This window comes from Mus musculus, chromosome 10 (genome assembly GCF_000001635.26).
Source record: "Mus musculus strain C57BL/6J chromosome 10, GRCm38.p6 C57BL/6J".
In the NCBI taxonomy this organism is placed as follows: domain Eukaryota; kingdom Metazoa; phylum Chordata; class Mammalia; order Rodentia; family Muridae; genus Mus; species Mus musculus.
Window position 1 is genome coordinate 57,694,318 of NC_000076.6, and position 12,183 is coordinate 57,706,500.

Consider the following 12,183-nt stretch of genomic DNA (forward strand, 5'->3'; position numbering starts at 1 on the left):
GCTGACTGTGAGCATCCACTTTGCTAGGCCCCGGCATAGTCTCACTAGAGACAGCTCTATCTGGGTCCTTTCAGCAAAATCTTGCTAGTGTATGCAATGGTGTCAGCGTTTGGAAGTTGATTATGGGATGGATCCCTGGCAATGGCAATCACTAGATGGTCCATCCTTTCGTCACAGCTCCAAACTTTGTCTCTGTAACTCCTTCCATGGGTGTTTTGTTCCCAATTCTAAGAAGGGGCAAAGTGTCCACACTTTGGTCTTCATTCTTCTTGAGTTTCATGTGTTTAGCAAATTGTATCTTATATACATAAACTCTCTTACAAGTTAAGTTGGTCACCATGGAATCACTTTGAGAACTGTTTCAGGATGGATTCTTTCTTGGCCACACTTGCTGTTGTTTCCAGCAAACATCTTAGATCCTTGACCTGCGAAGTAATCTGTGGACCAGACTTTGAGAAAGATGCCCTTTTTAAAAAGTGAGATTCTCAAACTACTTGGTCATTAATACTAAAGGAAGTGTTGAGGTTTGGATTGTAACAAATGGGTGTTCCTAGAGCTCTTCCCCCTGAAATCCCTATTTAGCAGATTGAATAGATATTTGGTTTCAAGGGGAAAATAAAACCTGTCTCTGATGTCTATATTTTGAATTACAGCCTTGCTATGTTCTACGTGTTGAGCAAGGGAGCTGTATGTGTGCCTGGCCTGTGTGGATGAAAGGATATACTTGTGTTTGGCAATCCAAATCAAGTAGAAAGAGTGGAAAACTGGTGTTGAGATGTCTAAGAGAAGCCATGTGTGAGGGGCAACTGACTGGGAATAATGGGGATATTGCAAAGATCAGGGAGCTTGTACTGGTGGGTCCTAGGTCCTCTGCATTTATGTCATGTCTCAATCACTTGGCTTCATTGTGGGAATCCTAGCAGTGGGAGCAGGGGCTGGCTCTGAATCTTTTGCCTGTTTGTTGGGACCCTTTTCCTCCTACTGGGTTGCCTTGTCCAGCATTGATGTGATGGTATGCACATAGTATTATTGTAGCTTATTATGCCATGATTGGTTGATGTACCTGGGAGGCCTGCTCTTGTCTGAGAGAAGGGGGTAGGATGGGGTATATATGGAGGTGAGGGAAGGTGATGGGGGAGAGGAGGGAGAAGAAACTGCAGTTGGGATATAATATATGAGAGAATGTTTCTTTTTAAAGTCAGCTGAGAAATTCATTAAATGGTAGACTTTCTCTGCTTAAAAGGACTGTTGGAGACCATCTAGTTTTGTTTCTTCTTCATAGAGGAGGAGAGTAACTTAGTGCTTCGCCACGGTCACAGAAGACAGGGATTACAAATCATATTTCTTCTCCCAACTCCACTCTGCCCCTATCATACTAGGCTGCCTCTGCCTCTGCCATTTCAAGAACCAGTAATACTAGTGAATCCACTTTCTCTGAGCAGTCAAGCAGGGAGCTAGAGAGCGCTCTGCCTTGCCGGTCCAACTGCATTTGGAAAGCAAGAGTGTCTTCCTTCCAGAGTCTCACTCAGCAGGAAGGCATCCAAGGCACCATAGAGGCAGGCTGTGTGTCCCATGTCCACCCCCACTGTTGGTTGCCCTCCCGCCTCTTCCTCTGTGCCTCTTATCAAACTCCATTACGGTGTCTGTTGCTAAGAAAGAAACTCCAGAAGGAAGACCAGGTTTCAGAAGGGAGATGAACATCTCTCAGATGAGAGGAAGACACCAGTTAACGTGTCTCTCTCTGGTTTCCTCAACATGAATGGGTTGTTCATACAAGTAGGCATCCACATGCATTGGTCACATCCAGTCTCCCCAACTTTGGGAGGTTTGGTTCTGTGGACTCCAAAGAAATGGAAGCAGCTTAGACCATCTATGTGCTTGCCTAAGGTGTTTCATAAGAAGCAGGAGCTGCGGATCAGATGACAACCCATTGTGAAGCCTATGTGCCTCATGCTTTGTTGCTGGTTCTTTTTAGCTCAGCCACATGTAATTCTGTGAAAACAGCTCAATTTTTAAATGCAAATAACTTGAGAGTTTATGAATTGTTAAGTAGGACACATGAGCTATCTTGCAAATTATTCTCACCTCTCACTTAGACTTTTCAATGCTCTCTAAACTCTTATATTTTACAAGTGTGTAGGTATGTATGTATGAGTATAGAGTGCAGAGGACAACCTTGGGTGTTGCTTCTTGGTAACTATGCACATTTTATTTCAAGGCAGAGTCTCTCACTATCTTGGAACATGTTACCCAGCCCCAGGGTTCACCTGCCTCTACCTCACCAGCTCTGGGATTATAAGTGTGTGTCACCATGCATGGCCCTTCTTTGTTTCTTTGTTTCTTTGTTTGTTTCTTTGTTTGCTTCTTTCTTTCTTTCTTTCTTTCTTTCTTTCTTTCTTTCTTTCTTTCTTTCTTCCTTCCTTCCTTCCTTCCTTCCTTCCTTCCTTCCTTCCTTCCTTCCTTCCTTCCTTCCTTTCTTGCTTGCTGAGACAGAGTCATGAGTACTTTAACTGATAAGTTGTCTCTTCAGTCCCTGCAAACTCATTTCTTTACGTGCCTCTGTGTGTGTGTGTGTGTGTGTGTGTGTGTGTGTGTGTGTGTGTTCATGTGGCTAAGAGTACATGTGTGTGCACTTGCCAGGGAGACCAAAGGTTGGTTTTGGGTGTCTATTTCCCATTGCTTTCCACTTTGAGACAGGGTATCTTTTTTAACCTTAACATCTAGTCAGATAGCCTTGGCTGGTCAGTTGACTTCAGGAATATCACATCTCTCTCCCTCCAGTGCCAGTCACACAGACTCATGCCCAGCATTTCTGTAGGTTCTGAGGATCCCAGGTCCTTGTGTTTATTGGCCAACCGATTTTTTCCAGCCCCTTAGCTCATTTCTTAAATCCATTTTTCCTCTTTCCAATCTATGCTGTTTGTTACAGCCAAACAAACCTGAAATGCAGGTCTCATTGTCCACTATTTCTTAAAATCTTTCAGTGACTTCCTGTTGCTGTACACACCTAAATTTTAATGTGTCTGAGTGACATGGTTTCTACCAAATTACCCCGTTATCTCCTGTTGTTTGGTGCCATCTTTCTTGTGCATTGGCTATATACCCTTTCTTTATGTTTTAAAATTAATTTTATTTTATGTTTATTGGTGTTTTGCCTTGGATGTTTGTATGTGTACCATGTGCATTCCTTAGAGGTCCAAAGAAGAAATTTGATGCCCTAGCACTAAATGTAAGGGTGGTTGTGAGACAGTGTATGGGTGCTGGGAACCAAAAATGGGTCTTCTGTAACAATAACAGTGCTCTTAACAGCTGAACTATTTCTCCAGTGCCTTGCATGGTCTTCTTACAGCCATGAAATGTGCCATGTTATTCTCTCCTTGTGAAACACTTTTTTTTCTCTATCCTCTCAGCAGGTGCTGCTTTTATTCATTCATCTCAGACTACTGATGAGTTTGATGTTGATACAGAGGTCCCAGGCTGCATCAACATTCCTGAGGCCTACTGTAGTCTTAAATCATATTAGTCCTGTGTTGGTGGTTAACTATGATTACTTCTTCTATAAAGAGTTCTATATCAGGCATAATAGTTGACACCCACCAGATATTTTCAGGTAAATTTATAAGTGAAAAACTTATATTTGAACATTTATAAAGAAAATTAGTCTTCAGAATTTCAAAACAAACAAAAAAGAATTTCCTTTTGCTTAAAGTGACTTTCAGCCATCTTGATTACTGCTTTTAATGCCCAATTGATACAAAATTTCCCTTGTATTATACTGTAATGGTGTTCCTATTTCAGAAGTCAATTTACTCAATCAGTAAAGCTAATTCAGGTAATTACTAAGCTGAGTTTTTTTGTTTTTTTTGTTTTTTTGTTTTTTTACTAAACCAATTAAACTAAGCAATTAAATCTTGGTAACAGCAACTATTAAAACACACACACACACACACACACACACACACACACAAAATTAAGTGACCCAAAGAGATCTCAAAGATTCAGGATGGCCAGGCTCCTTTCAGTGCCAATTCAGCTCAGCTTCTGTGAGCAAGTCTTTTTGATGTTTTCAGTACACCACTTTTGTTTGGGAAGACATCTGAAAGTTGTCTGTATTAAGGCTAATTCCCAGGTTGTTCTTTGTGATTGCTAGTGTTAAGTTGTCAACTTGAAAGAATATGAGGGACAGGCCTCTCTGCATGCCTGTGGGGGTTATTTTAACTGTATTATCTGAGAAGGGAAACCTACTGCTGTGGGCAGCACTATTCCATGGTAGGAATGCTGAACTGTGTAAGAAGACAAAGGCACTTGAGCAGGTGCAGGCATTCATTTTTTTTATCTTTCTTACTGTGAGTGAATGTGATGTGATGAACTTCTTCAACATCCTGCCATCTTGATGGTCTGTAGTCTTGAACTACAAGCTCAAATAAATCTTCCTCCCTTAAGTTGCAACATGAGAAGAAAGACACTTGTAGATTCAGGTGGGTCTTTTTGGTTGTTTGTTTGTTTGGGTTTTTTGTTTGTTTTTATGTTTTGTTATTTTCTTCAGTTATTTTAATTCAGTTGGATGAGGAGAATTTTCCTTTTCCAAAGTTCTTCATTATCCTTTTACAGATGTGAAAGCCTATCAGTGCAGAATTTGAATGTGATCAGAGTGGTGGAATAACTTAGTGTCTTTCTTGGTTCAAGGAAGCTGAAGGCTTAAAAAGCTAACAGATGTTTTATTCTTGTATCAAATTCACCTAAAACTTTCTGCCTGTAAATATAGGTTTTTCAAATAATTTGAATAACACAAGGCCAGTGGTTATGAAGCTCAATTGAAGTGTTCCACTGAACCCCTGATATCCATGGACAATGCATAGCAAGTATTTGTTCTTGCCTCCCAGGAGTCTCTGTCACTCCTGGTGTAGGGATGCCCTACATAGTGTTTAGTGGCATGATGGTAAATTGCTTTATCAGTGAACCTCATGATTAGTTATGAAGAGGAAGGGTGGACGATTACAGAGGAAGACATTAGCATATATCCTGATGTAACAAGTACAACAAACATTTATTTTTCAATTTAGTTTAATTTTTAACTTATGATAAAGAAAATTTCACTCAGGCCTGAAAACGAACAATCAGGTCTCCGAGACTGAGTACGTGCATTGCCATGCTGTTAAAAGCACCAATTATAACCTGCCAAGTGACAATAAATGAATGAATGCATTCTGGAGAAGGGTGTAGGGGGACAGTATAAGATGTAGTGAGAAAGATATGAGCTAAGCTTTATTCTAATTCTATTCTCAAACATGTTAACCTCAATTAGCTACAGAATTAAGAATACATATGACACCAGACTGCAAGTAAGAGGCTCCGGGGAATACTCAGAACTCCATATTGATAACAACTTTCACCACTGAGAGTTATGCACAAATTTGGTAAGCCCTGCCCACATTCTTTCTGGCATGAGATTAATTGTCACAAATAGGGCTTGTTTGGTTTTGTTGTTTCTCTTCTTTGATTCATTCCCTCCTCCTGCATTTACTCCTGGCTCTCAGAGGAAGATTTTAAAAAATATCTCAGGAAGAGCTAATTTGCTGTAAATTCAGTTTGTCAGGCTCCAGGCTGGCACAGGCGGGCTGGGACTTTCTGAGACCTTGTTTCCCACAATTTAATCAAGTGCAAAGGTGAGAATCTAGATCTTTGTGGAATGACAAAAAAGAATGAAGAGGAGTTAATGCACACTGCCCGACATCAGGAGGTAAAATGATGCTGTTAGTAAAGCTATAAAAGTACCTAAAGCCTATACAACTTGATGAGGTTGCTGTCAGGGCAGACAGATGCAGTCCACTGGCTGATCATTCAGCAGCTACTGAGCAGAAAGCATCTCTAGGATGGCGTGTGTATAGCTGGGAGAAGGCCGTCAAGTCTTATGTTTCAAAGGGGAATCGCAGGACTTTGCAGTGTTTCCTGTGAGTTTGCCTTAGTTTATAGAAATGACTCAAAGGACTGGCTAATAGCATTAAGTCCTCAGCTGTCAGTAACGGTGAAAGCGTCCATCTGACGGTGATTTGTTTCTTTGATTTCATTATATGTGTCTTTTTTATTTTTCAAGAAAAAAAAAGTCTTTTTATAAGATGTAAGTAATTTTAATATTCTAATGAACTATAAGGATGAAAGACATTATAAATAACTCTAAAATAATATTTGAAAAAAATCTAAGGTTATTAAAAACAAAAGTTCACACTGGCTTCATATTGTCTTTAATGAACAAGTTCTGTTCCCTATTGTGAATGGAAAATAAGGTGGGGGATAAATTTAACTTACCTAGAAATTACACATTGATTAAATTATAGAGCAGTTTATATTATTATAGAGAATAATATAAATGTTATTGTTTGAACAGAAATTCCCTTCTACTTATTCTATGAAAGACTTTTAATGAATATAGAAGTATGTTTTCCCATATATAAACTGTATAATGACTAAAGAGTAGCATAAAGAATATATATTGTATTCAAAATTATATGTATCATCTTCAGTCCTGCAATTTATGTTTTTAGGAGCAAATCAAATTTTAAGAGCAAATTCAAATCAGTTTGAATCAGATGATGGGCTAAAAAATGTATTTTGATGGTAAAATATTATGGAGACAGGGTTGCAGAGATGGCTTAGTGGTTAAGAGTGCTTTCTGTTCTTTCGAAAAACCTGAATTCAATACAGGTGTGTCTTTTCTGCCCACACTGGGCAGTTTGCAACTACCTATAATTATAGCTCCAGGGTTCTAACATCCTCTTTTGGCTTCCATAACCACTGGCTTGCATACATACATACATACATACACACACACACACACACACACACACACACACACACACACACACACACACACACACACACACATACAGTTGCAAACATGCCCACACAAACAAAATAAAATAAAGTAAAATAGAAATAGAAACACTGTAGAGAATATCTGGGTCATAGAAGGACAATTTTAGTTGAGATTCATACATGTGGCAAATTCAAATCAGTTTGAATCAGATGATGGGCTAAAAAATGTATTTTGATGGTAAAATATTATGGAGACAGGGTTGCAGAGATGGCTTAGTGGTTAAGAGTGCTTTCTGTTCTTTCGAAAAACCTGAATTCAATACAGGTGTGTCTTTTCTGCCCACACTGGGCAGTTTGCAACTACCTATAATTATAGCTCCAGGGTTCTAACATCCTCTTTTGGCTTCCATAACCACTGGCTTGCATACACACACATACACACACACACACACACACACACACACACACACACACACACACACATTTACAAACACACATACAGTTGCAAACATGCCCACACAAACAAAATAAAATAAAGTAAAATAGAAATAGAAACACTGTAGAGAATATCTGGGTCATAGAAGGACAATTTTAGTTGAGATTCATGCATGTGGCAAATGGCTGTAGTAGGTAACTTTTAGGTGGCTTATTTCTAAATTAAGAGACTTGTATTTTATTCTAATCTTACCCAAATTTCTAAAGACCAAATGGAGCCTGGATAGAACCTAATGAAATGACTAAAAACCCATGTTCTGGAATCACATATTAGAAATTTAAATCCTAACATAGGATAATATTCTTGATGTCTGGAAAACTCAATTTTAGTCATCTCACGATTATGAGTTTTCTTGATTTCTCTTTCTCACTCATGCACACATGATGATTTTTGTGGTAATGATTACATGAAATAATGCAATAAAGCAATATACAGTTTATAAATGTATATAAAGCAACTGCCTCACTAAAGACTCAGTTGAGAAGAGCTGCTAAATTTGTATGGCTGATAACAATTTAATTATTAACTGAGACTTCTTTACTTTAAACTTCCTTTAGTGTTTTGTATGGACACTGTTAGCTGAGAATGATACGCACAATCACCTATGTTTCTATCACTGGCTAAGTGGAAACAAAGAGTCACATTCTTGAGAGCCAACGATATTTCTGACAATAGGCTGGCTTTACCTCTCTGAGATGAGAACTGAGAACACACCTTGAAGGAAAAAACAAGCAATGTCCCAGGTTAGGCTTTCTGTTTCTGGGAAGGGAAATGAATCAGTTACTAGCGGGTAGGAGAACTTGTGTTATGAGGGGAGAACTCGGCTATGGAGTGTTTGCTGAGCTCTCCAGATTTCCAGCCCTCTTGGTTGAGCAGCAAAGAAATAGCAATGGAAATGTCAGTGGGGTTAGCAAATCCAAGAAAGAGAATTACAGCTTAGTTCCCAGGGAAAATCTGAGCACGATAGAGAAGTTCCATAGGTACTATGGCCCTCAGAAGGCCAAGAAGTCATGGGGAACTGAAATGCCGAGGCAAATGAGCTTAAAGGCCACCCCTGACTTTCCAGGCTCTCAGGAGAGTATGGTTGAAACACCAAAATTATTCAGTGTGTTTCAAGCGCCAATAAGAGCCTTTGCAATAAACATTAAGCTCCAAATATCTTTGGCTGGAGCAGAGGATGTAACTACATATATTTCAACTCAATGTTAGGGTTGAAACAGTTAAACCAACAACTGTAGATTGCAATATGCAGAATAGAGTAAGTTGTACCCCACTGTTGGTTGGAATGGACACAGGACGTATGTGAACTGAACGCCTTTTCCCTTTCTATCCTTCAGGTTCTTTTTCTAGGGAGAAAAGTGGTATTGGTATTTTGGGGTGTCTTAATTTATTCACACCATTGGTAGAAAAAACCGAATGCCACCTGACACTGAAAACATAAATTTGAGGGCAATTCATCAATTACATATAGTGACAGCATGGGGATGGGAATGGGCATAGGGAAACCCTGTACAGAGCCACACAGTAACCACACCTGGGAATTAATGCAGTCTTTATATTTAAAGATACACCGGTGCCATTGTAGACAAAAGGTTGTAACTGATTTGCTTGATCAATTATCAATTATTGGAAACTTAGTAAGAGAGGGTTTTCAAAAGCTGTTTTTTTTGTCTCTTTGATAAGGACAGGTGTCTGGCTCAGAAATTTTATCTATAGCAAGAATAGTGAGGGAACTATGGCTGGGCCATTTGCAAGATATTGTATCTGATGTTTGGCCTTGAGTTTTTGGCCTTATCCCATACCTAACATCAGGTGGGTTGTTTATTTGTTTTGTTCAATTAATTAATTAAGTAAGTAAATTGTTGTTGTTGTTGTTTGCTTGTTTGGTTGGTTGGTTTTATTTGTTTTGTTTTGAGATAAGCTCTCACTATGTTACCCTGGATGACCTGGAACTTGCTATATGGACCAGGCAGGATTCAAACTTGTGACAATCCTTCTGTATCTGCCTCCTGAGTTATGGGATTATAGACAACCATTTGTAGCTAGGCAATAACCAAGACCTTTAGGAACAAGCAAAAGCATCGTGACTTGGATGTGAAACATCCACCTGACAAAGAATAGACAAAATATTTTGGCCGGGTGGTGGTAGTACACACCTTTAATCCCAGCACTTGGGAGACAGAGGCAGTCAGATTTCTGAGTTCGAGGTCAGCCTGGTCTACAAAGTGAGTTCCAGGACAGCAAGGGCTATACAGAGAAGCCCTGTCTCGAAAAAACAAAAACAAAAAATAAAAAACAAACCAAAACAAACAAAAAAATTGAACTGGCACTTGAAAACATGAACTTTCCTACACATCCTCTTGTCCAGCTAATAATGGCAACTCAGGGACCCATGTGATGCTGATGTAGAAGTCATTATCTATAGACACTTGATTATGTCTGTGATGAGAAGGGCCCATGGCAGAGATTTGGGGTGTCATTTTTCAGTTTGTCTTTAAAATAGGAATTCTTTGGAAAGATCATTAGGCTACTTATACTGTCTGTCTCCCAGGCCTAATCATCTCTAGGTCTTTATGGGAGGTTGAAGTCCCACTAAATGTCTTCTTCAAGCTCCCAGCCTGAGCATCCTAAGTCACAAGATTATTTCTCAGGTTGTTATTACTCTCTTGGACTCCTAGTCAGCTAACGAGTACCCTGATAGGCCTTAAATTGTGTTGTAACCCTACTAGGAGAAATGTGTTACCCTGGTTCACGCTTTGAGCCTGTATCTGTAAAGCAAGAATCTCCCAGTGTTCTTTACCTAAAAGAGAAACTCTTGCTAATGGTCGAAAAGTTTGCAAATGTGTTCAGATGGGACCAATGGCCAGGGAATCCAGCGTTAAGGTGAATCCTGGCAGTGTGTCTGGTGAACTGGCCCTTGGCTTTATCCTTTGTTAGGAATGCTTTTGCTAGAAGAAAAAAGGAAACAACTCTCCATCAAAATTCATTATGTGTAACAGAAATATTACTACTGTGTATTTACTTAGGTCATCCAAAGAAATTTGTCATATTACAAAGAACATTGGGAAATGGATGAATGTTCATGGAGAAACCATGGATGTCATGGTGTCTGACAAATGATAGAGCAAGAAGACCACCACTCCTGGGGAGAGAATTTATCCAAATGTTGAGATGTGACTTTATTTTGTATCTAGGATCCCAGTAGTTATGACAAGCTCATGCAGTATGGCTTCAATGATCCAGAGCATATGGGTGCTGGATGTGAGTGCAGGCTCAAGGTCTGTGAGGTTCTGTTCTAAAACTCTATTCTAATTTCACTGTCTGCCACTATGATATCAGAAAAGGCATGTTATGAGCCAGGCAGTGGTGGGGCACGCCTTTTATCCCAGCCCTTAGGAGGCAGAGGCAGGCAGATTTCTGAGTTCAAGGGCAGCCTGGTCTACAGAGTGAGTTCCAGGACAGCCAGAGTTACAAAAGGACGCCCTGACTCGAAAAACAAAACAAAACAAAAAACAAAAACAAAAGCAAAAAAAAAAAAAGAAAGAAAAAAGAAAAGGCATGTTATTTTCACTAGAATCCCATGGGTAATTTATAACTATCATAAGCAGCCCAGAGACTAGGGGCATGAGATGAAGTGGTCAAAGTCTCTGTTGCTCATCACTTGCAATTTGGACAGATTATCTAGTTTGGGACTGGAAGGTCCCTTTCAACAGGGACTAATTTTATGAATATTTCTAAATGAGTATGTTGCCTCCAGAACTTAAAGAAGAATGATATATGTTGCCTTATTTCCTATTGCCGTGGTGATAAAGTACCACGGCCAGTGTCACTTATAAAAGAAAACATTTAATTGGTCTTTAGATTCCAGCAGTTTAAGGCCATGAGGGTAAGGCAAAGACATGGCATCAGGATGTGTAGAGGGTTCAAATCTTGATCTCAAACCAGGAAGCTGAGAGTATATACTGAAACATACGAGTGTTTTTGAGTCTCAAATACAGGTAAATCTCCCCCAATGAAGACGTACCTCCCAATCCTTCTTTAACATAGCTATCAACTAGGGACCTGGTATTCAAACATATGAATGTGTGCGGGCCAATATCATTCAAATCACTGCATATGTTGAACCTGTATTCAGTTGTGGGCATTAAGAATATCAGTATCTATTCCTTGACAGTGTCCGGGATGGAAGGCCCAAGGGTTAACAAGTGACTTTCAAGTATTTAATGTCTGATGTAGTGACTCACATGCTTTTGTAAGTTATTTCTTACTATTTCTATCATTAATACATATATTTTGAACACTTGCATGGAGGGAATGTGTGCAATGTCATGGCTGCTCATGGATCCCCAAAGTAGCCTACTTAAGATGTATTGTGACTCTCTGTAGGTAAAAGCAACTAGGACCAAGAGGTTGTTGAAATGTGTGGCAAATCCATCATATTAGTCAAATTAATAATTGTAAAACATATGCATGTTATTGATTGGATGAGGTCAGCACTTTTAGTTATCAGGTTGTTGGCTATATGGGGCTTTATGGAATGGGAATTTATGTTACGATGCAGACATCTACTGTAGAACATCATGTCCTTCTCCCTACGATTTAAAGCAGGACAAAAAAAGACCAAGTGAGCTAAAATGTAGAGTCAGGATAATCACTCCTTCACCCATGAGCTGTTATATAGTAAGTTTTGATCCCTGAAGATACTATTTTAAAATAGAAGAGCCATCTTAATTATGTTAACATGGGGGTAGGGGTGGGAGATCAGGAGTTCTCATTTTGCCAGACAAATTTGTGTCTAAGATCTAATTTGATTTGCATTGGGTTAGAGCATCTATGTCTACCATGTGATATTTTAAGGCAATATGTGCTATATT

At 39.3% G+C, this 12,183-nt stretch overlaps 1 protein-coding gene across 9 annotated transcripts in view; it reads left to right on the forward strand.

The window, feature by feature from the left end:
- Positions 1 to 12,183, forward strand: part of Pkib (protein kinase inhibitor beta, cAMP dependent, testis specific) — a 109,132-nt gene that overhangs the window by 62,337 nt on the left and 34,612 nt on the right. Inside the window, exon 1 of one of the 9 annotated variants that reach the window (XM_006512604.4) lies at positions 3,309 to 5,417. The exons of the other annotated variants lie outside the window; for them this stretch is intronic. Coding sequence (XP_006512667.1) covers positions 5,405 to 5,417 — 13 coding nt within the window. The 5' untranslated portion in view covers positions 3,309 to 5,404. Of the gene's footprint in view, positions 1 to 3,308; positions 5,418 to 12,183 lie in introns of those variants that run through there. 9 annotated transcript variants of the gene reach the window in all.